Source organism: Rhinatrema bivittatum, chromosome 3, assembly GCF_901001135.1.
Source record: "Rhinatrema bivittatum chromosome 3, aRhiBiv1.1, whole genome shotgun sequence".
Classification (NCBI taxonomy): Eukaryota; Metazoa; Chordata; class Amphibia; order Gymnophiona; family Rhinatrematidae; genus Rhinatrema; species Rhinatrema bivittatum.
Window position 1 is genome coordinate 95,574,019 of NC_042617.1, and position 22,770 is coordinate 95,596,788.

General features: G+C 41.9%; 1 protein-coding gene across 2 annotated transcripts in view; it reads right to left on the reverse strand.

Annotated features, from left to right (window-relative positions):
- HAO1 (hydroxyacid oxidase 1) overlaps positions 1-22,770 on the reverse strand; it is a 104,039-nt gene that overhangs the window by 66,813 nt on the left and 14,456 nt on the right. For both annotated transcript variants that reach the window (XM_029596863.1, XM_029596864.1), the window contains exon 3: positions 4,580-4,835. In XM_029596863.1, coding sequence (XP_029452723.1) covers positions 4,580-4,835 — 256 coding nt within the window. The remainder of the gene's footprint in view (positions 1-4,579; positions 4,836-22,770) is intronic.

The window sequence follows — 22,770 nt, forward strand, 5'->3', positions numbered from 1 at the left end:
TGTGAATCATTTTTTGACGATTTAAAATATCGTCCGATATATTTTAAATCATCAAAAATCGTTAGAGCCGCGATACAATAACAATTCCCCCGATTTATCATAAAAAAATCGTAAATCGGGGGAAGGGGGAGGGCGGGAAAACCGGCACACTAAAACAACCCTAAAACCCACCCTGACCCTTTAAAATAAATCCCCCACCCTCCCGAACCCACCCAAAATGCCTTAAATTACCTGGGGTCCAGAGGGAGGGTCCCGGAGTGATCTTTTACTCTCGGGCCTCCGGTGCGATGTAGAAATGGTGCCGGCGCTACCTTTGCCTTGTCATATGACAGGTCAAAGGTAGCGCCGGCGCCATTTTGTTTTTTGTCCCCCGACGTCAGAGGCGTAGGAGATCGCTCCCAGACCCCCGCTGGAGCCCCAGGGAATTTTGGCCAGCTTGGGGGGCCTCCTGACCCCCACAAGACTTGCCAAAAGTCCAGCGGGGGTCCGGGAACGACTTCCTGCATGCGAATCGTTTTTCCGTACAGAAAAACGATTCGCGGCAGGAGCATAGGAGATCACTCCCGGTCCCCCGCTGGACCCCCAGGGACTTTTGGCCAGCTTGGGGGGGCCTCCTGACCCCCACAAGACTTGCCAAAAGTCCAGCAGGGGTCCGGGAACGACTTCCTGCACGCGAATCGTTTTTCCATACGGAAAAACGATTTGCGGCAGGAGATCGCTCCCGGACCCCCGCTGGACCCCCAGGGACTTTTGGCCAGCTTGGGGGGCCTCCTGACCCCCACAAGACTTGCCAAAAGTCCAGCGGGGGTCCGGAATGACCTCCTGCAGTCGAGTCGTGTTGTCTACGGCCGGCGGCATTTTGCGCAAAATGGCAGCGCAAAATGGCTCCAGCTGTAGACAACACGATTCGACTGCAGGAGGTCGTTCCGGACCCCCGCTGGACTTTTAGCAAGTCTTGTGGGGGTCAGGAGGCCCCCCCAAGCTGGCCAAAAGTCCCTGGGGGTCCAGTGGGGGTCCGGGAGCGATCTCCTGCCGCAAATCGTTTTTTCGTACGGAAAAACGATTCGCATGCAGGAAGTCATTCCCGGACCCCCGCTGGACTTTTGGCAAGTCTTGTGGGGGGTCAGGAGGCCCCTCCAAGCTGGCCAAAAGTCCCTGGGGGTCCAGCGGGGGTCCGGGAGCGATCTCCTACGCTCCTGACGTTGGGGGACAAAAAAACAAAATGGCACCGGCGCTACCTTTGCCCTGTCATATGACAGGTCAAACGTAGCGCCGGCGCCATTTCTACAACGCACCAGAGGTCCGAGAGTAAAAGATCACACCGGGACCCTTCCTCTGGACCCCAGGTAATTTAAGGCATTTTGGGGGGGGGGGTTCGGGAGGGTGGGGGATTTATTTTAAAGGGTTGGGTGGGTTTTAGGGTTGTTTTAGTGTGCCCGAGAGTGGAAGATCACACCGGGACCCCCCCCCCACTGGACCCCAGGTAATTTAAGGCATTTTGGGGGGGTTCGGGAGGGTGGGGGATTTATTTTAAAGGGTCGGGGTGGGTTTTAGGGATGTTTTAGTGTACTGGTTTTCGATTTACCCGATTTACACGATATTTAAAAAACCCAAACTGCGACGATCCGATTCCCTCCCCCTCCCAGCCGAAATCGATCGTTAAGACGATCGATCACATGATTCACATCTCTAATCGATAACATGAACGAGACTTAGACAAGAGTGGGATCAAACAGGCCGCAACTTTATTGTACCACAATTAGGTGCCCGAGCCAGTACTTTACATCAGCTTCCCTGCGCACCCGCCACCCGCCAGCAAGGTGCGCAGATATTAACATTGCGTTGTAACCACTACCCCCGCCACCATCAGCAAGGGGTTGTGACCACCACCAGCTCCCGCCACTTGCAGCAAGGAGTCTTCCGCAGGACAACAGCACCAAATTGTCCTGCCCCTCGACACATTGCCTCTCAATTGGCTCGGGCGACCCCGCCTCCCCCGGTTGCGACAACATTGGCTCAAGAACCATATGAACATGATAACTTAGCATATACAATATGAACATGATAACTTAACATAACTAGTGACGTGAGGGTGGGTAGGTGGGATGCGATCCCGGGAGTGTCGGCAGGCAAAGAGGGAGCTGCCGGCGCTCCCTGGGAACCTAATCGGCTGGGTTCCAGCCGATTGGTTCCCTTCCTCTCAGGGAGCCAATTAGGGCTCCCGGCCTGCCTCCCCGAGGACCGGATTCGTCCTCGGGGATAGCAGCCAATAAGCGGGCACGCTGGCACGGGCATGAGCGCACAGCGGCCCGCTTTCCCCCTTTCAACCTCCTCCCTCCCCCCCTCCCCCCCCCGGGTGCCGGCGCGGCGTGGATGCGATCCCGGGAGTGTCGGCAGGCAAAGAGGGAGCTGGCGCGGCATGTGCCTGGCACCCACATTATGCCCGGGCACCCCGATACTCCGTCGGGGTGCCCTTCTCGTTTTCACAGTGGATAAAGGTAAACAGTGAAGTGATTCAGGGATCTGTACTTGGACTGGTGCTTTTTAATATATTTATAAATGATCTGGAAAGGGGTATAATGAGTGAGGTGATCAAATTTGCAAATGACACAAAATTATGCAGAGTAGTTAAATATCAAGCGGATTGTGATTAATTGCAGGAGGATCTTGTGAGACTGGAAGACTGGGCTCCCAAATGGCAGATTAAATTTAATGTGGACAAGTGCAAAGTGATGCATATAGGGAAAAATAACCCTTGCTGTAGTTACACAATGTTAGGTTCTATTTTAGGAGTTACCACCCAGGAAAGAAGAGATCTAGGCGGCATAGTGGATAATACATTGAAACTATTGGCCTAGTGTGCTGTGGTGATCAAGAAAGCAAACAGAATGATAGGAATTATTAAGAAGGGAATGGAAAATAAAACGGAGGCTGTCATAATGCCTCTGTATCACGCCATGGTGAGACTGTACTTTGAATACTGTGTGCAGTTCTGGTCACCGCATCTCAAAAAGGATATAGCTGCACTGGAGAAAGGGTGAACAAAATGATAAGGGGCATGGAATGGCTGCCCTATGAGGAAAGGCTAAAGAAGTTAGGGCTGTTCCGTTTGGAGAGACGACTGAGGGGGGATATGATAGAAGTCTACAAAATCATGAAAGGACTTGAACAAGTTAATGTAAATCGGTTATTTACTCTCTCAGATAACAGAAGGACCAGTGGGCACTCAATGAAGTTAACAAGTAGCTCATTTAAAACAAATCAAAGAAATTATTTTTCACTCAGCGCATAGTTAAGTTCTGGAATTCATTGCCAGAGCATGTGGTTATAGCAGTTAGTATAACTGGGTTTAAAAAAGGTTTGGATAAGTTCCTAGAGGTTCCTTAACTGCTATGATGGTAATTAATAAGTAATAGTAGCTTGTGATCTATCTAATGTTTGGGTACTTGCCAGGTATTTGTGACTTGGATTGGCCACTGTTGGAAACAGGATACTGAGCTTGATGGACCCTTGGTCTGACCCAATATGGCATATCTTATGTCTTATGTTCTTATGTATAAACAAATATGACCATGTCACACCATTCTTAATAGATCTCCACTGTTACTTATCTCTGCCTGCATTACATTTAAAATTGCCTGTTTAACATTCAAGGCATGTTGTCATGGAATACCTTCTTATCTGATTACTCTTATTAAACCATACTGTCTGAATAGAACTAGAATTACTTACCATCCATTCACACACAGAGATCCGGCTGGAATCCTTGAGAGAAATTTATTTTACAAATCTTGCTTTGTGTATCTGGAATTCTCTTCCCTTATCTTTATGGCTTGAAACTGATTATTTGAAGTTTAGGAAATTCCTTAAAAGCTTTTTGTTTTCACATGCATTTCAATGGTCTTTTTAATATCATTTTTAGTTTCTTTATCTTATGTTAAGATTTATTTACTTTTATGCTCTATTAATTGTATAGTTTTATTATCTATGAAATGCTGTTTATTTATATTTTATTGACTATTATTATGTTGTTTTACTTTAAGGTTTATTGTATATTGCCTTGATTTACTTTAGTAAGAAATTGCGATCAATCAAATTTAATAAATAATAATAATATTTTACTGTTTTATGTGCGATCTCTGTTGATAGATGGCCTGGTTGCCTACTGATTTGTACTTTGGGATGCTTACCTTGTAGGAAGAACAATTGAAGTATTTTGCAAGGTCCATCTACTCCTGGTGAACTATAAAGGCTATGAGCAGAACCAAAGCCCTGAAAAGGTTCTTGTGCCTTTAGCCTCAGATCTGAGGAATGGCCAATTGAACAACATTATTGTGCCTTGAATTTAGGACCATAGAAGAAGGAACTGATAATATTGCAGTGACTCCCATCCTATACAATAATGATACATGTTTTGATTTTTTGTTCTGATTTTAATACTGCTGCCTGAGTAGCTTTTCATGCCCATTCATTCATGTGAGCGTGATTGTAAATGCTGTAATTTCCAAAGATAAATGACTACTGATGCACCAGCAGTGTAGCACTGTTGAAACAATTGTTACCCAAGAACAGAAAATACCTTAGATGAGGCGGGAGCTGGAACTTGTTACGCACATCATCAAGACGTCTCCCCAGGTAAGGCGTATCCACAGTTAAAAAGATGCCTTTGTAACCAGCAGCCTCAGCACGCCGCACCAGTGATCTAGTGACCTCCCGGTCCTTGTAGATGTAGAGCTGCATCCAACGAAGGCCATCGGGTGCTGCTTCAGCAACTTCTTCTATGGAGGAGGTTGCCCAGGAACTCAACATCATTCCTGTCCCCACAGATCTGCAGGCTAAACAAGAGAGCAGAGGTCCATTAGTTTTCCATCATTAGCATCTAAACCTCTATTTTATTTAAAAGATTATGATTTATTTTTAATAAAGAAAATCTCTTTGTAATAATAACATTTCTAGTTCAGCACTGTGAAGCCCTACTTAATAAGCTGGTGAGTGGGAAAGTTATCCGGGTAAAGTTACCTGGATACTTTTAACCAGATATTCAGCAGAAATTACCCAAATAATGTGCACTGAATATGCCCAGATAAATCTATCCTGATTACCTTAGGACAGATATGTGTAAGGTCAATATTCAAAGTTATTTTTCCCCAGATAGCTTTTGGAGTTAGCCAGACAAAAACTGGGATTTGAATATTTTATTTTCCCCAGCTTCATGATATTTGGTTTGAGCGACATGCTGCCTGCACGAAATTGACCCAAATTAGCACTGGAGGCATTCTTGGAGTGCCGGTTTACTTTGCCGAGGCAGCGCTGTTATCCAGCACTGTCCGGACAAAGTTAGTCAGCTAAGTCTGGTCGGATAAATACCTATGCAAAAGATATCTGAATAACTTTATCCAGCCATATTCAGTGGAACACTTATTCAGGTAAGTTACGCTGAATATCTAGCTAAATGTATGCAAGATAACTTACTTGACTTATTCAATATTGGCCTCTCTCCAACCAGATTCACCCAGCTAGTTTTGCTCAGGCAATGCTGACTCACAAAACTGCTCAGACAAAGTGAAACTACACCCCAAGAATGCCCCCCAACTCACCTCTTTCCACCGAGGTACATTTTTTCCTGGAAGTTTAGCCAGGGAGCAGGAGGAAATATTCAAAATGTAGTCAGACAAACCCTTTAAATATCAACTTCTGTGTTTTTAGAAGGATATACTTTTTGTCATTATATTATAAACCTGCAGGCCGATTCAGTAAAGTCCGCGGGAGAGCAGACGAACGCCCGCTCTCCCGGCGTGCACACCATCCTCTTGCCAGTGCGCGCGATGCAGTATTCAAATTAGGTGGTGCGGTAGAAATGGGGAAAAGGAGGCGCTAGGGACACTAGCACGTCCTTAGCACCTCCTTTTGACCTGGAGCGGTGGCTGTCAGCGGGTTTGACAGTCGACTCTCAATTTTGCCGGCGTCTGTTCTCGAGCCTGCTCACAGCCATGGGCTCGGAAACCAGACGCCGGCAAAATTGAGCATCCGGTTTTCGGCCCGACAGCCGCTGGCCCAATTTAAATTTTTTTTTTTTTTTACTTTTTACAACCTTCGGAACCTCCGACTTAATATCGCCATGATATTAAGTCGGAGGGTGCACAGAAAAGCAGTTTTTACTGCTTTTCTGTGCACTTTCCCGGCGCCGGAAGAAATTAGCGCCTACCTTTGAGTCGACGCTAATTTCTGAAAGTAAAATGTGTGGCGTGGCTGCACATTTTACTTTCTGTATCCCGCGCGCATACCTAATAGGGCCATCAACATGCATTTGCATGTTGAGGGCGCTATTAGGTGCCACGGGTTGGACGCGCGTTTTCCTCCCCTTACTGAATAAGGGGTAAGGGAAAACGTGCGTCCAAAAGCAGGCTAACAGTGCGCTCTGTCGGAGCGCACTGTACTGTATTGGCCTGCTGGTTAGCAGTGCATGCGCCCTGGTGACTTAGCAACCACTGTTGCCCCACCCCCTCACCTGCTCCTTACTGCTGCTAATGCTGCAGGCACAGCAGATCTGCCAGCTCTTGCAGCCTGCCCTCTAGTTGCCTGGTGCGTCTGTTTGCAGGTAGAGCATGTGCGCACAGCTAATAAAATGAGAGGGGGACTTGCTGGAGGTGTGCATGACACAGAACTCCATGGGGGCAACAGAAAAACCTGAAGAAATAAGAAATACAGCCTTGAACTGTCCATGTGCTGACATTAAGTGTTGTGTTATTATGCATTTAGAGGCAATTTGGCACCTGCTGTTTTATATGCAGGAAAGCCAAAAGCTCTTCAGATCTCAGGACCTATAAGGGGAAACCCAAGCTAGGGGTCAGGAGGAAACACAATGGTAAAGAGGCTAGGAGGGACAGCCAGTAACAAGACTAGGAAGGGCATCTGTACCCAGGAAGGGCCAGTGGTTTCTGCCCATGTCTGACGGTGCCCATGAGCACAGTCACAAGTGAATTAGTTTTCTATGCAGCAGCCAATACTAGCTGGGGAACTGCAGCACAAAAAAGCTAACGTGCACTGTTTTTTTGGAGAGACACAGAACTGAGACTGAGTTCGCAGGCCCTGCCTGCAGCATTTTTGCTTATTGTAAAATTGTGTATGCCAAATAAAGGGCCTGATTTACTAAGACTTTTCTCCCATTCTGTACTATCTATGGGGGAAAAATCCTAGTAAATGAGACCCAAAGTTTGTTGTACACTTCATGCTTGAACCCATTTTGTTACATCCCGCCACCGAAACCACAGCCTCAAGGGCAGGAACCCAAACGTGTAATATTTACTGTTAGTACCCAATTGATACTGTCAAGTATAACTTATGATTATTGCCTTGAGCTTTATTTAATGCTGAATGGCAACTACCACCCCTCACAAACGCTAGACTGGGAACGCTTGCGCTTGTTAGATATCAGATGCTAAGCAGAGTCTGGCTAGTACTTGGATGGGGAATTAGCAGGAAAAAATCTGCTGTTGGTAACTATATAAGACAATGGCAATCCTCCATAGTATTATGCCAAGAAAGGGTCAAAGGCACCAAGGTAAGGCTGTGATTTCCTCACCCTAAATAGACAGAAAAAAGGTATGAAAAAACATCAGATGACAGAGTCTATATTATCCAATGGTACTTTCCAGAGAGCAATCTCGCTATCATAACATGTATTACTTTCTTTAAAGGAACATATCAGCTCTAACTCAGCTAGTTTGAAAGGTTCTCTTTAGGTATATATTGCTAAAAAAAAAAAAAAAAGGCATTCTACTTCCTTAGAAGGTCAAAGTAAGTGAAGTTATTTTTTCCAAAACTGAGGGGCTTTCTTCTAAATGTTATGCACCCTCCATGGGACGTATGGCTTCCTGATGGGCTGCACAGGGGATTATTGTATCTCACTGAGGTGGGAACAAGCCTTCTCTTTTCCTGTGCTTCAGATTTGGAATAGATAGTGTTACATTTTAGTGCTTCAAATCCCTGGGTATTTTACAACCTGGACCTAACTGACTTTTTGAGGCAATTAGGTTCAAATGTTCCTTTAAGTATGTTTTAAGATAAAAGCATAAACCATTTTGCTTTCCTGTTTCTATTCTGGGTCCTGAAATCTCTTTCACCTCTGTCACTATAGGGGCAGTTTTCAGATAACCTGCATAGTTGCAAAGCACAGGGGTACTTTTACCATGCATGCTTGCAGTTAATTTTCAAAGAGAAAGTGGCCACAGACTCTGCCCCTGCTACTTCAGAAGGCAGTTGAGAGAGGGGGATAGAATAGCGCATGAACTTTTGAAAATCCGATGTATTCCCCTGACTTAAACACACCCTGAGGGATATCTCTTTTTAGCCCAGCTAACAATATGCATGCTGGGGCAGAGGAAGGAAGAGGTCAGCATTCAACAGGCATGTGCAGGGACACAATTTTTGTTTCGGTTTGTTAATTTGTCTCACAGGTCACCTCCAATCATTTGGTTCATTTCAAATGAAAAAAAAAACCCAAAAACCCCCTTTTCATTTTTTCATTGTATTTGTTCATTTGTTTACCACTATAGTCGATGGATGAAGCATTGCAGCCTATTTTGGGCTCCAAAATTGAGGTTGTCTCATCAATTCTAATGACACTTGTGGGAAGACGTTATCATAAGGGAGTAAGAACTCCAAGACACCTAGACTGTGGCAAAGTGACACCAAAGGTGGTATGAATAGCTGAAGGCACCGTAAAGGGGCAAAGGGGTACCAGCAGTGGCAGGAGTTCTCCAAGGCACTGTCAGAGGAGTGCAAGAGTGGTAAGAACACCCCAAGGCTTCCAAAGAGAGAACCAACAATAGCAGCATGAACCCTCAAAGGCAGCACGAGATGCAAAGTAGCACCAAAAGTGGCATCAACATCAGAAGGCATCATGAAGAGGGGCCAAAGCAGAAAAAGTGGCGAGAAAAACCCCACTCAACTGCTAAAGGGACAAAGCAGCACAAAGAGTGGCATCAACACACCAAAACACCATCAGGTGTAAGGCAGCAAGAACACGCCATGTTGTAGCCTGGCTAAATGGCAAGTATTTGAATATTGAATATCATTGAAAATGTGCAGTATGTCGAATGCAATAAACATGAACATCACCATCACTGGGAAACAGATATTAAAGCTTCCACCTAAACCCTAACCACTATGTCAACAAGATCTGGATAGAATTCCAATTATAAGTTTTCCTTTGCTGCTACTATATGGATCATGGCAGTGACGGTTTATTTTAAAATGTCCATAGAGTTTGATTCTGCCAAATTCAGGAGTTGGGCTAATTCTTCTCATGCTTAGAAAAAGATATTCAGAAGCATTTTCATGATACTTAGCAGGCATAATGCCAAAACATTCAGGCAATATAAGTGCTAGCTTTTTAGTTTTAATTTTGGAATTGTTTTTTTTAATTCTTTGAAAGTTACAATACCTTTAAAAGATCATCAAAAACAGATATAGCAATACATGAGCGTTCAAGAACTCACTGATCTTTTCTTCTCCAGACCCAATATGGCTACTGCATAATGGAATTGTTTTACCAAATTCCTAGCAAGAATGTTTTAGACTTCTCTAGAAGATATATATATATTTATTCCAAACTCAAGCAAAGATAAATCCTTTCTGATGCTATCTGCAGTTCCATTTCTTTTTCCTCCAAATCCTTTCCCACAAAAACTCTTCTATGCTCCCTCTTCTTCCTGCAAACATCAATGCTGTTTATCATGGTCGAGAGTCAAATTTTTATCACTTATCGTATCCAAGTTCATTTAAACTCCAGCTTTCTGATTTTACTTAGATAAATGTTAAAAACTGAATTTAGCAGTCCAGATAACATTAGAATTAAAGCCAGGATGCCAAGAACTGACTTTTCCCTAAGCTCCAATAAGTCCTTGAGAGTCTGGGTTGGTTAACCTCAGACCCAGGTCAACCCTGACTGACCGAGTCAAGCCTGGTTTTACTTCATTGCACCTATAGATTTTGTAAGAAAAGCAGGAATTTGAGTTCATAGGTGCCGTGGGCTTTACAGGGTTGACACGGGAGGAAACCCTGTGCAAATCAGACCCCCATCTCTTCTTTCTTATTTTATGCCTATGGGAAAATCCTTATATAAATCAGGCACAAACTATTATTTTTGGCCAACCTTGTTTCACTAACTGGTAGAAAGCAGCTAGAGAAAAATGAGAACGCTAAGTTACTTAAGCTACATTTTCTGAGAAACAGTCTTTGAAGTGTCTAATGTTATTTTCTTGTTTAACTGAATTTCATAAAATAAACTCTATATAAGCTTGTTTAACAAAACACTTTTTGTCAGCAGAGCTTAAAATAATTTTGTTGACAAAATGCATTGTGTCATCTGAGCAGGAAGTCATTATATAGGTGGGAAAATACATAATGACAAAGTACAGTACCATTTTGTTGATCTAAAATCAGGGTTGTCATTTTGCAGTATTTGTATAAAAATGTACATTAAAGATCATCAGATATGCCAGTCTTTACCTTAGCTCACTTTTTCCCTACAGCTATGATTATGGGAGTAGCATAAACCAGTCATTTGCATGCCTTTGTTTTCAATTGAAATGAATATATTGAGATTTTCCAGGACTGAAATATGGTCTAAAACGAGTAAAAGAAAGAAACAGTGCCCCTACATCGGATCATAGAAATCCATTTCTTTTATTTGCTTTGCCATATGGTACAAATTCAGACTAGATTTTTCAACGTATATGTCCTACATGTTTGGTTATCTTAATTTGCCTTACTGTGCATAGTAGTAGACTTACAAGGAGTAACATTGCACATAAGTTAGGTGGTAAATATGCATATAAGCTACACCACTTTTCAAAGCAGATTCACATGCATAAGACCATTATCAAAATTATCCCAACAAAACAAAGCATACCCAATTACACCTAATATTTGGTGCACATAGTTTTGCTGAGTGCCACAAACAGGTCAGGTTTTCAGGATATCTATAATTAATATGCATGAGAGAGATTTGCAAGCACTGCCTCCATTCTTTGCAATCTATCTCATGCATATTCATTGTGGATATCCTGAAAACTAGGCTTGTTTGTGACTCTTGAAGACCAGAGTTGGCCACTCCTTGTATAGGTCCTTTTTATCTCCTCCCCCCCCCAAAAAAAAAAAAAAAAAAAAACCAAACTAAAAATAATTACAAAAAAACAACCTCACAGGTAGATTTTAAAAGGACTGCATGTGCACCCATATTTATGGATGCATGTAGGTGCAGGAGTCCAGTGAGAGAGAGCCTCTTTATAAGTTCAGTCTGATACTCTATATATGGACCATTGTAAAGGGCACTTTGATTCGAGGTGAGTTTTTGGGAGGTGGGTAGGGTTGGGGGGGGGGGGTGGTGTTACAGATCCATTCAGAGGTATCCCTTGTAAAATTGACATCAGGAAAGAATTTTTGACCTTGTACATGATGAAAAGGAGTTGATTTGTATACTGCAGCTAGCAGACACTGCAGTGTACAAATCAACTCCCTTCCCGGCTATTAAAAATTTGCATAGCTCCTGTGCGGCCCGTTTTCGCGTGTGCGTGGCCATTTTTTGTGCATGCAAGGCTTTTAAAATCTACCTCTTAGATTGTAAAACACGCTATAAGTTGGTTTAAGTCCAGTCCCAACATCATCCCTAAACAGAGCCACTCTAGTTGTGGGAGAAGAGCAATCCAAGCTTGGGGGAGCCACGTGCTACAGCAGTAGCCCTGCCCCCTGACATTTATTACTTCCTATTTCTTGGAAATGCTGCTGGGGCAGGAGCTGCTGTGGCCCATGTATGGAGAGATATCTGCACTGGGCCAGAAGGTATAGTACCCTCTACTTCCTCTTTTTAATCTCGGGGGGGGGGGGGGGGCGCTTCTTCCCATGGCTCTTATCTAAAAGGAGCCCATGAGAGCTGAATTGGTCCTAGCCTTGCACAAACCTAGAGTCACGCATGTCTCTGGGTCACAGTCCCAATCCAGAACTAAAGTGATACAGATTATGTAAGAATACACAGCACTTTTGTGAATAAGACATTCATGGCTGCAATAAAAAGGAATCTTAGTTTTATGAAATAAGTTATGAGGCTGAAGTCCACTAATATTAGGTGAGTTGATACTGTTATTTTTCTGATTTTTTAAATTTGGACTAGATCCTTAAGTTTACAGAGCAAAAGGTTTTTGGTTTTTTTTTTCAGTTTTCGTCTAAATATTTTTTTTTTCCATTTTGGGAAAGATCCATAAACTTTGGGTGAAAATACTATTTCAGCCTTTAGCTTATACTAACCAAGCCTGAAAATTTGGTTGCTGTAGTTTGAATTGTTTGGGAGATAGAGAGGATAACCTTCAAAATTGCTCATGTGCACCCATAGACATGTGATTATGGGCGTGCAAAGTTGCTACAGTATTTTATAATGATATGTGCAGGTTATAAAATACGAGTACATATGTATGCAAACATGCTCTCATATGTAAAAAAAAATATGAACTGTACAAGTTTGGACTTATCTGGTTAAGCAGTAGCATTTATCTGGCAAACAGGCCGATACAGTAAAAATCACGGGAGCACAGGCCACTCTCCTGTGCACACAATTTAGAAAAAAAAAATTATTCAAAATAGGGCCCATGGTAAAAAGAGGCGCTAGGGACACTAGCGCGTCCCTAGCACCTCTTTTTTGACAGAAGCGGTGGCTGTCAGCGAGTTTGACAGCCGATGCTCAATTTTGCCGGCATCGGTTCTCAAACCCGCTGACAGCTAAGGGTTCAGAAACCGGACGCCGGCAAAATTGAGCGTCCGGTTTTTAACCCACGAGCCGAAAGCGGATTTTAAATTTTTTTTTTTTAATTATTTTTAACTTTTGGGACCTCCGACTTAATATCATCATGATATTAAGTCGGAGGGGGCACAGAAAAGCAGTTTTTACTGCTTTTCTGTGCACTTTCCGGGTGCCGGCAGAAATTAATGCCTACCTTTTCTGTAAGCGCTAATTTCTGAAAGTAAAATGTGCGGCTTTGCTGCACATTTTGCTTTCTGTATCCCGCAGGAATGACTAATAGGGCCATCGACATTCATTTGCATGTCGTGGGCGCTATTAGTTTTTTTGGGGGGGGATGGACGCGAGTTTTCGATGGGCTATTACCCCTTACTGAATAAGGGGTAAAGCTAGCGCATCGAAAACACGCATCCAAACACAGGTTAACAGTGTACTCCTCAGGAGCTCACTGTACTGTATCAGCCTGTAAGTTAGGTTCCATATTAGGAGCTACCACCCAGAAAAAAGATCTAGGTATCATAGTGGATAATACTTTGAAATAGTCGGCTCAGTGTGCTGCAGCAGTCAAAAAAGCAAACAGAATGTTAGGAATTATTAGGAAAGGAATGGTTAACAAAACGGAAAATGTCATAATGCCTCGGTATTGCTCCATGGTGAGACCACACCTTGAATACTGTGTACAATTCTGGTCGCCGCATCTCAAAAAAGATATAGTTGAGATGGAGAAGACACAGAGAAGGGCAACCAAAATGATAAAGGGGATGGGACAGCTCCCCTATGAAGAAAGGCTGAAGAGGTTAGGGCTGTTCAGCTTGCAGAAGAGACAGCTGAGGGGGGGGGGGGGAGATATGATAGAGGTCTTTAAGATCATGAGAGGTCTTGAATGAGTAGTTGTGAATCAGTTATTTACACTTTCGGATAATAGAAGGACTAGGGGGCATTCCATGAAGTTAGCAAGAAGCATATTTAAGACTAATCGGAGAAAATTCTTTTCACTCAATGCACAATAAAGCTCTGGAATTGTGGGAAATATGCGCTTGCCAGCAAGCCATTTCATCAGGGTTAAACACTAACTTCCCTTCTCCCTGACATTTGCCTGAATAAAAGCATCACTTGTGCTTAAGTCTCTGCCTAGGAGAGGATACCTGACTTCATGTATTTCTCTGGCCTATAATTAATCCTGTTAGCCCGAAAGAAGGGCTGGGTTTTCCCTAGTCAGAGGCAGGACAAAGTCAGGAGGTATAGATTTCAGCAGCCAATGATATGATCCGTGCACACCCCCTGAGCCAAAGCCAATGGTGTAATGACTCTTCTGTTGCTATGGGAAAGTAGCCAATCATGTAATGACACATCATCTGCCTTTGTATGAATGTACAATAAAAGGAAGAGGCTCGGGAGGACAAACCCTCTTTGCCCTCTTTGCCTTCCCTCTTCCTGCCTGCCATGAAAGCTGTCTGATGCCTCTTTATTACTCCTATATCTGGTGACCCCGCGACCGTGATGATAAACTCCATGCTTATTTCGGCTGGTCATAGCCTAGGTACCTACCGTTCAACAGATTTGCAATCGTAAGTATTTTTAAGGTATTTTTTAGTATTTTTAAAAGTATTTCTCAGCAAGTTTGTTCCCCACACTCGTAAGCATGGGTAATGATTTGACTGTACAGCAGCGGCTACATGCCAGAAAGCTGCAGCAAATCATCAATAATCATTATTTCATCACCAGAAGAAAAATAGCGCAAGTCAGCCTGGGGGACTTAGAAAAATTAATAAGTGAAATAGCTTGCCGTTGCCCTTGGTATTCGATGGAGTCTGGAACTCTAAATACCCAGGAATGGATCTCAATCGGCAATTATCTTCATACGGCTCCCAGAGCTCCCATAAAGCTAAGATTAATCTGGCAAAAATGTACAGAAGCCATCGAACGCACAGAAAAAAAAAGGTTTAAAAACAGCAGTTTCAAACCATGTGCTTTTAGAAGCAGGCAACCATACCCTTCCCCCATCTTCTCAGTCTTCCTCAGAGCCAGCAAATTCTTTGTATCAGCTACCCACACCCAAGCCCATTCACACCTCTTCAGAAAAGCAACCCTTGAGAACAATAGAGCCACCACCTGGCCTGGGTGGGGCGATTAGCATTGAATTTCAGCAGAAACTGCAGAAAGAAAACCTTACAGAAACAGAATTGTTAGAAGCACTTCAAGCCTTCCCCATCACAGAAAAGAACCATGAACAAAGGGGGACAGAAAATGAAATAGAACATCTGGGGACACACAATCACATGGCTCCTGAGGCTTCCTCTGCATCCACCTCAGAGAAAAGACCCCAGGAAATAGAAAACACTGAGGTCAGAAAAACTAGCCTTCCTCCATCTTGCCTGCAACCCCCTTCCCCCACCACAAAGGGGATTAAAGAGCTGGGTGTGGCAGCAAGTGCCATGTGCAGTGACTATGCCCACAGGTCTTCAAAGAAATCAGCGTGTAAGACCTTGGGCCAAGCAGCTACACTCCTGCGTTACAAGCAAAGAAAATATCAATATGAAAAAAAGGATTTAATTAGACTCCTGCGTTACAAGCAAAGAAAATATCAATATGAAAAAAAGGATTTAATTAGACTCATGCGTTACAAGCAAAGAAAATATCACTATGAAAAAATTGATTTAATTATACACTTCAATGACCTCTTGCAGACCAGATTAGGCAAAGTAACTGTGCAGACAGTACAAATTTGGAAAGAATGGTTTCTACTGGTCTTCGATGTTCAGTTGCAGAGGGACTGCATGCTTAAGGAGTAGTTTCTATTTGAAATTCAGTTAAAAAAAATCTGCATACTTTGAGAGTATTTTCCCTCACAAAGTGAATGCTGAACCTTATGTTACAAACTGTACTGAAATTTGAATATATACTGTATAAATTACATGTGAAAATTTCCCTTTTGCAAAGTTTATTTGGCTCACATTTAAAATGACTCAATTTCTCTGAGATTTAAGTTTATAAGCAATTGCTTGAATTGCCAGCGCACAGATTTTTAAAAAAAAGTGTTTGTCTGCAAAGAATCAGCCAGCCATTGTCTGTGATCAATTGTTAAACAAAGCTATCTTCAAGTTCCTATTGACTGCAGGATTAACTCCTTGGGTGCAGTTCTTTTCTTTTGAGAAACACTGCTCCTCCCCCCCCCTTTTCTGTAACTCTTGCTAGCCACTCATGGGGGAGGGAGGGAGAACTTTTGAAAAGAAAAAAAGACTGGACTTAGTACTGCAGTTTCTCTCTCTACTTTCTATATGTCTTTAATCTTTTAATACTTTCAAACTTTAGCATGCAGCAGACAGAGCTGAGCAAACAGCGTGTTTAATTTCCTATTCTAATAATTATAAGAAGAAATTCTATTCTGATACTCCACATTGAATTTAAGCTCAGAGTATTATTGATTGCAACCTGGAACAATAGTTGCAATCTATAAAGTAATGATGGTGTCTCCACTAGGAGGCGCTATGTTATTCTACAAGTTATATTATATTATTGTTTTAATAATTCTGTTGTATAATAGTTTTTATTTTTCAGACCTACAGACCTTCTGTATTAAGGACACTTCAGTTTTATTTTCTTTTTCACAAAATTTATACAGAATTCTGAACCTTAAAACTTTTACTGACAGAGGTTGCTACATATAAAGCAATCCCTCCCAAGCCTTTTCTTGCAAATCCAAATTGATTTTATTAAATTGAATAATAGAATTGATTTCTTCAAGGTTAAAAAAGTAAGAATTTCACTTTTATCCTTACCTTAGTAATTTTTTGCTGTATGCCAGTTTTTAATATTTTCCAGATTGACGCTGCCATGAGGAGATGTGAAGATGGACACTTTGCAGCTTATTTTAACATTTATCAAACATTTTTCTAAACACCTTTTGACTTTTGATCCTTGATCTAATTTTGTTTTTGATAACTTTTTGATAAGATTTTTAGCTCATATTATGTGTTATCTGTTGTCTGTCTTGATGCAAGAAATATTTGCAGGATGGATGAATATGTGTCAGTTTTGTGTAAATTAATATTTGCAAGATGAATGAATATATGTCAGTCTTGTGTAACATATGTTTAATGTAATCTCTAATATACTTGTCATTTGATTCAGCTTACAGCAAATGACTTTTCCTTTAAACGATTAATTTACATTTATTGCTAATTTACTGAATGAAAATTGATCACTGCATAAAAAATTCTTGATAATGGGGCTACCCTCTGTCCTGAAAACTAATAATGGCTCTGCTTTCTGCAGCCATTCCTTTGCATGAATTTTGTCAATAATTGAACATTAAATACTTACTTGGCATCCCCTACAACACCACAGGGCAAGCCATTGTGGAGAGAGCAAATCATACCCTTAAGAGCTCTGGACCAAACAAAAAGAAAAAGGGGGGATTGCCCCTGGATTTTCCACCTGAACAAAGTATTGTTTACTTTAAATCATCTAAACATATCAGGTTCACATAAGAACACAGCCATGAGTAATCATTATGGGACTAGGGTTAGTCACCCACAGCCATCAGTTTTGTATAGAATATTTAATGTCTGGTACGGTCCCGTTCCCTTAAAATAGGGAACGAGGATATGTTTCTCTGCTTGCTTCCACAGGTATCAAGCCGTGGAGAGATGGAAAGGTGTCCAGGTCTACAGGACCCGATCCCAAACTTCTCCCTGAGCCTCCACAGCCCTCAGAAGGACAGAGATCGGACTCCTTGCAAAAAGCAGCACCACATGACCTGGGGACAGATCAAGGCCCTATCCAACCAATCTGCACAACTCTTAGAACAGCAAGGCCTTGAGAAAACTCCAGAGAACTTATTAGCCGCTTTTTCTTGCCTGAATGCCAACTCATTAACTATTGTGTTCTGCATCCTCATCTTTTGCCTTATTTCTCCAGCTATGGCGATTTCAGAACAAGGACTCTGACAGAACAATATGTACATCCTCGATGCACAGAACTTTTCACACCTGTTGAATCGAACAGACTGTTAGATCTACACACACATGCCAACCCATGCCCGCGGAGAACTACTGATGCATGCTGTACCATTTAACCTTACAGTATGGACTAATTATCCTTTACAGAGAGGTTTTCATTAACTCTCCAGTTAATAATACCATACTACACATTGGTAGCTGTATTCAAGAGACTGCCGCTCTTTGTTGTTGGGACTAATGATACAGGGGATGGAAAGGGAATTCAGGTGGGAAATATCCATATTGTAACCGAACATTTGTATTAATCACTGAACACTTGCATAATTATACCACACATATGTATGCAATTGGCAGATTTCAGGATGTGCAGTGGGAGACCCAAGCAGGTACAGAAAGTATAGAGGGGATGAAGGATTTACCCTTTGTAGTTATATAGCCCAAATGATAACCAATGACATGTCCACTAATCTGTTAGGAAACATATGGATGTTATGTGGGTGTAGAGCATATATGTACATTTCCCCAAGATGGAAAGACAGATGCACTTTAGGCTACATCCTCCCCTCATACTATGCAGTCAAAAATTTACCCAAAGCAAGGCTCTGTAACAAAAGGGAGGTGATAAATAATCCCATAGAAAAGTATACAGAAACTCAGATAGCTAGAAGCCTGTTTCCTCCAATGGGGACAGCTATGAATTACAGAGACTTACACATCCTAGCTAACTGGACGACTGCCATATTTAATCAGACAGTTCATGTATTAAAACTACTTACAACAAAAGTCTCTCAGATTAGAGAAGTAGCATTACAGAACAGCTATACCTTACAAACCATTTTAACCTTAAAGGGTGGTGTTTGTGCATTAATTGGATCTCATTGCTGTGTGTACATATCAGTTTATAAAGCAAACCTCACACATACCATAGAGCAGATAGAAACCATGGTTGCTGATGCACCATTTTCAGACAGAATACCAACTTCTCCATGGGACTGGCTATGGTCCTGGCTCCCTGATATTTCTGGTCTCAAAAGGGTGATTTCTATTATAATTACTGTGATTATCTTAACTATCTGCCTGTGATGCTGTATTCAGTGCATACCCAACCCTCATATCCATATTGAAACCTTGCTCTCAGCCCGAATACAAGATGTCTTGTAAGATGCCTAATAGGGAATCCGGAGCCCTGCAGAGTTGGCACACCACCTGCACCTGCTCTGGGTGATATGGAGATTCAGAAGCTCATCGACAGCTGGCACACCACGTCGAATTATAGCTTTCTTCTCTCCATAATCCCTCTTCCCCTATTTCCAGCCCATACCAAGACATAACAGATTTCAGTAAGGGTCTAAATCTTTATTGAGCTTCCTAAACAAAAACAGAAAGGGTGAGATGTGGGAAATATGCGCTTGCCAGCAAGCCATTTCATCAGGGTTAAACACTAACTTCCCTTCTCCCTGACATTTGCCTGAATAAAAGCATCACTTGTGCTTAAGTCTCTGCCTAGGAGAGGATACCTGACTTCATTTATTTCTCTGGCCTATAATTAATCCTGTTAGCCTGAAAGAAGGGCTGGGTTTTCCCTAGTCAGAGGCAGGACAAAGTCAGGAGGTATAGATTTCAGCAGCCAATGATATGATCCGTGCACACCCCCTGAGCCAAAGCCAATGGTGTAATGACTCTTCTGTTGCTATGGGAAAGTAGCCAATCATGTAATGACACATCATCTGCCTTTGTATGAATGTACAATAAAAGGAAGAGGCTCGGGAGGACAAACCCTCTTTGCCCTCTTTGCCTTCCCTCTTCCTGCCTGCCATGAAAGCTGTCTGATGCCTCTTCATTACTCCTATATGGAATTTGTTGCCAGAGGATGTGGTTAGTGCAGTTAGCGTAGCTGGGTTTAAAAAAGGTTTGGATGGATATGTTCTTGGAGAAGTTCATTAACTGCTATTAATAAAGTTTACTTAGGAAATGGCCTCTGCTATTTCTGTCATCAGTAGCATGGGATCTTCTTGGAGTTTGGGTACTTGCCAGGTTCTTGTGGCCTGGTTTGGCCTCTCTTGGAAACAGGATGCTGGGCTTGATGGACCCTTGGTCTGACCCAGCATGGCAATTTCTTATGTTCTTAAGTTCTGATTTATCCAGCTAAGTAGCAGCACTTGACTAGATAAGTCTGAAAAGCACTACATAGATGGGCAAATGCACATGCCTACATTTCACCCACAGACTTTCTTCCAGGTTTCAAACTAAAAGTATGAACATGCTTTTGCTTTTGAAACTTGCTGCAGGGAAAAAGTGCCCATGGACAATTGTTGCACCTCCATTTTTCTGCAGCTACTTCTTTGTTGAAAATAACACGAGTAGAGTTGAACATGCAATCCATGCATGTTATTTTCCTCTTCTGACCCAAGACAACACCGAGCAGGTGTGAAGTACATATGATATGAAACAATGAGCATAAGAATAACGATATTGAAAGCCATTTTTGCCAGGACCTGATGGTATTCACCCCAGAATTCTATAAGAACTCACATACAAAATTGCAGGTCTTGCTCCTGATAATCTATAACCTATCTTTCAAATCTGCTTCTATAGATGTCTGGAAAATAGCTAATGTAACACCAGTTTTTAAAAATATCTTCAGGAGATACTAACTAATTTCACACAGTGAACCTGTTGTTTGAGTAAAATTTTGAAAGCTACAATTAAGAACAAAATTATTTATTTTTTCAAAGTTATAACCCCCCCGCTACTATACTTTTTGCATGCATTATAGCGTTAGCTCGTTACATGCCTTAACACATTTTGATAAATGATCCTATAAGTTAGACTTTTTCAGCTAAAAAGTACTGAAGGAGCTATGAATATTGACCTCTACACAAATCCCTGCAAACCAATCATAATTCATACACAACTACTGGATAAACATGGCTTAATGGGGAAGAAAAACCAGCATGGATTTAGCAAAGGGAAGTGGCGGTTTACTAATCTTTAATATTCCATAAAAGTGTAAATAAGCACATGGACAAGGATTTTCCATGCTGAGAGATTCCTCGGGAAATTAAAAAGTCACAGGATAGAAGGTAATGTCCTCTTGTGCAAAATGAAGTTCATATTGGGAACAATAATCCTAAGGAGCTTATTTACTAAACTATGGTAATACAACAAGATGCTTTAAATGGTGAATTTGGCATTTAATACATGTTAAAACCACATTGTTGGACAATATCTGCAATGCTCATGCAAGTGTGGCCAATATCTCATAAAAATAGGTCCAATGCAAGCAGTATCACATGTGAATTTATGGAAAATAGCTCATTAATATTAAAGGAAGTAAAATGGATTATGAAAAGCTTTGGGACCCATGTTAATCCTTGGAAAGTTAACTATACCTGAAGGTGTGGTTAGCTTTCCTACTGAGAACTAATGATAACAAGGTAAACACATTTCTGGGAACATTTTGTTTCCTCCACAACTTTCAGTGAAACAAGTAGATTTTAACAAGCTGAACACAAACAAATATGCATTTATTATGTCTGTATCACGTACCGTTTGCTAGAAAAGTGCGATATACATTAAGCATTGTTACGTGTCTGTAGTGGCATAAGCTATAATGGCAATGTTGGCACCAGAAAACAAAACTAAAAATGTTTTGTCACAGATTTTCATTTGTAATCACTGTCCAACGCTTCACGGATGAGAGTCCAACAATAGTCACCCAGCATGGAGGGGTTCCACTTGCCTTGATACCGTTTCTCCATTATGACAATGTCTTGATGAAGCCTTTCACCATGTTATTCACTCACAGTGCCAAAGTTGTCTAGGAAGAAGTCCAAGTGGGAATGAAGAAAATGTGTCTTTAATGACATGTTGCACTTCATCAATTTGTATGCCTGAAGATTTTCAACCTGTTCGACATAGTTTGCTACCTTATAGTTGCCTAGAAAGTTACAAACGACATTCTTGAAGGCTGTCCATGCAACACGTTCTGTACTTTGCAGAAGACCATCAAAGTGGCTGTCCTTCATCACAGCTTGGATTTGTGGGCCAACGAAAACACCTTCTTTTATCTTGGAGTCACTTATGCGTGGAAACATTTGCCGCAAATAATCAAAGGATTTACTTTGCTTGTTCATTGCCTTAACAAAGTTTTTCATCAGCCCAAGTTTGATGTGCAAAGGTAGAAGAAATATCTTATTTGGATCCACCAATGGGTTGTGCACAACATTCTTCTGCTCTGAAACCAACTTACAGAGAGGCCAGACTTTTCTGACATAATGCAAATCTCTTGCTCAACTGTCCCACTCACAAATGGGCCAATACAGTACAGTGCGCTCCGGTGGAGCCCACTGTTACCCCGCGTTTGGACGCGTGTTTTTGACGCACTAGCTCTACCCCTTATTCAGTAAGGGGTAAAAGCGTGTCGAAAATGCGTGTCCAACCCCCCGAAACTAATAGCGCCCGCAACATACAAATGCATGTTGTTGGCCCTATTAGTTATTCCCGCGCGATACAAAAAGTAAAATGTGCAGCCAAGGCACACATTTTACTTTCAGAAATTAGCACCTACCCAAAGGTAGGCATTAATTTCTGCTGGCGCCGGGGAAGTGTACAGAAAAGCAGTAAAAAGTATTTTAAAGTATTTTCTTGTGCTAATTACACCCGTGAATGATAAATTTTTCAATGGCATATATCATTATTCTTCATAGATCACTTCTGTATCAATTCCCAAAGGTTTTGTAATAATTCTTATTCCAGATACTGGTATTAAATGTTGTACTTATCTCATATTGACACGCTTGTTTTCTTGCTGAAAACCAACCATGAAAATTCTGCCAGCATATATCTCAGCATTGTGGTACTTCACACAAGCTCTTTTCTTGCCCGACACCGTACCGTGTTTCGGACTTCACCATGTCCTTCATCAAGGGCTACAAATCTGCGTTTTTAAAGCAGCATGGCGCGTTTTTAAAGCAGCATGTACACGCTGAGAAACGCCATGCTGCTTTAAAAACG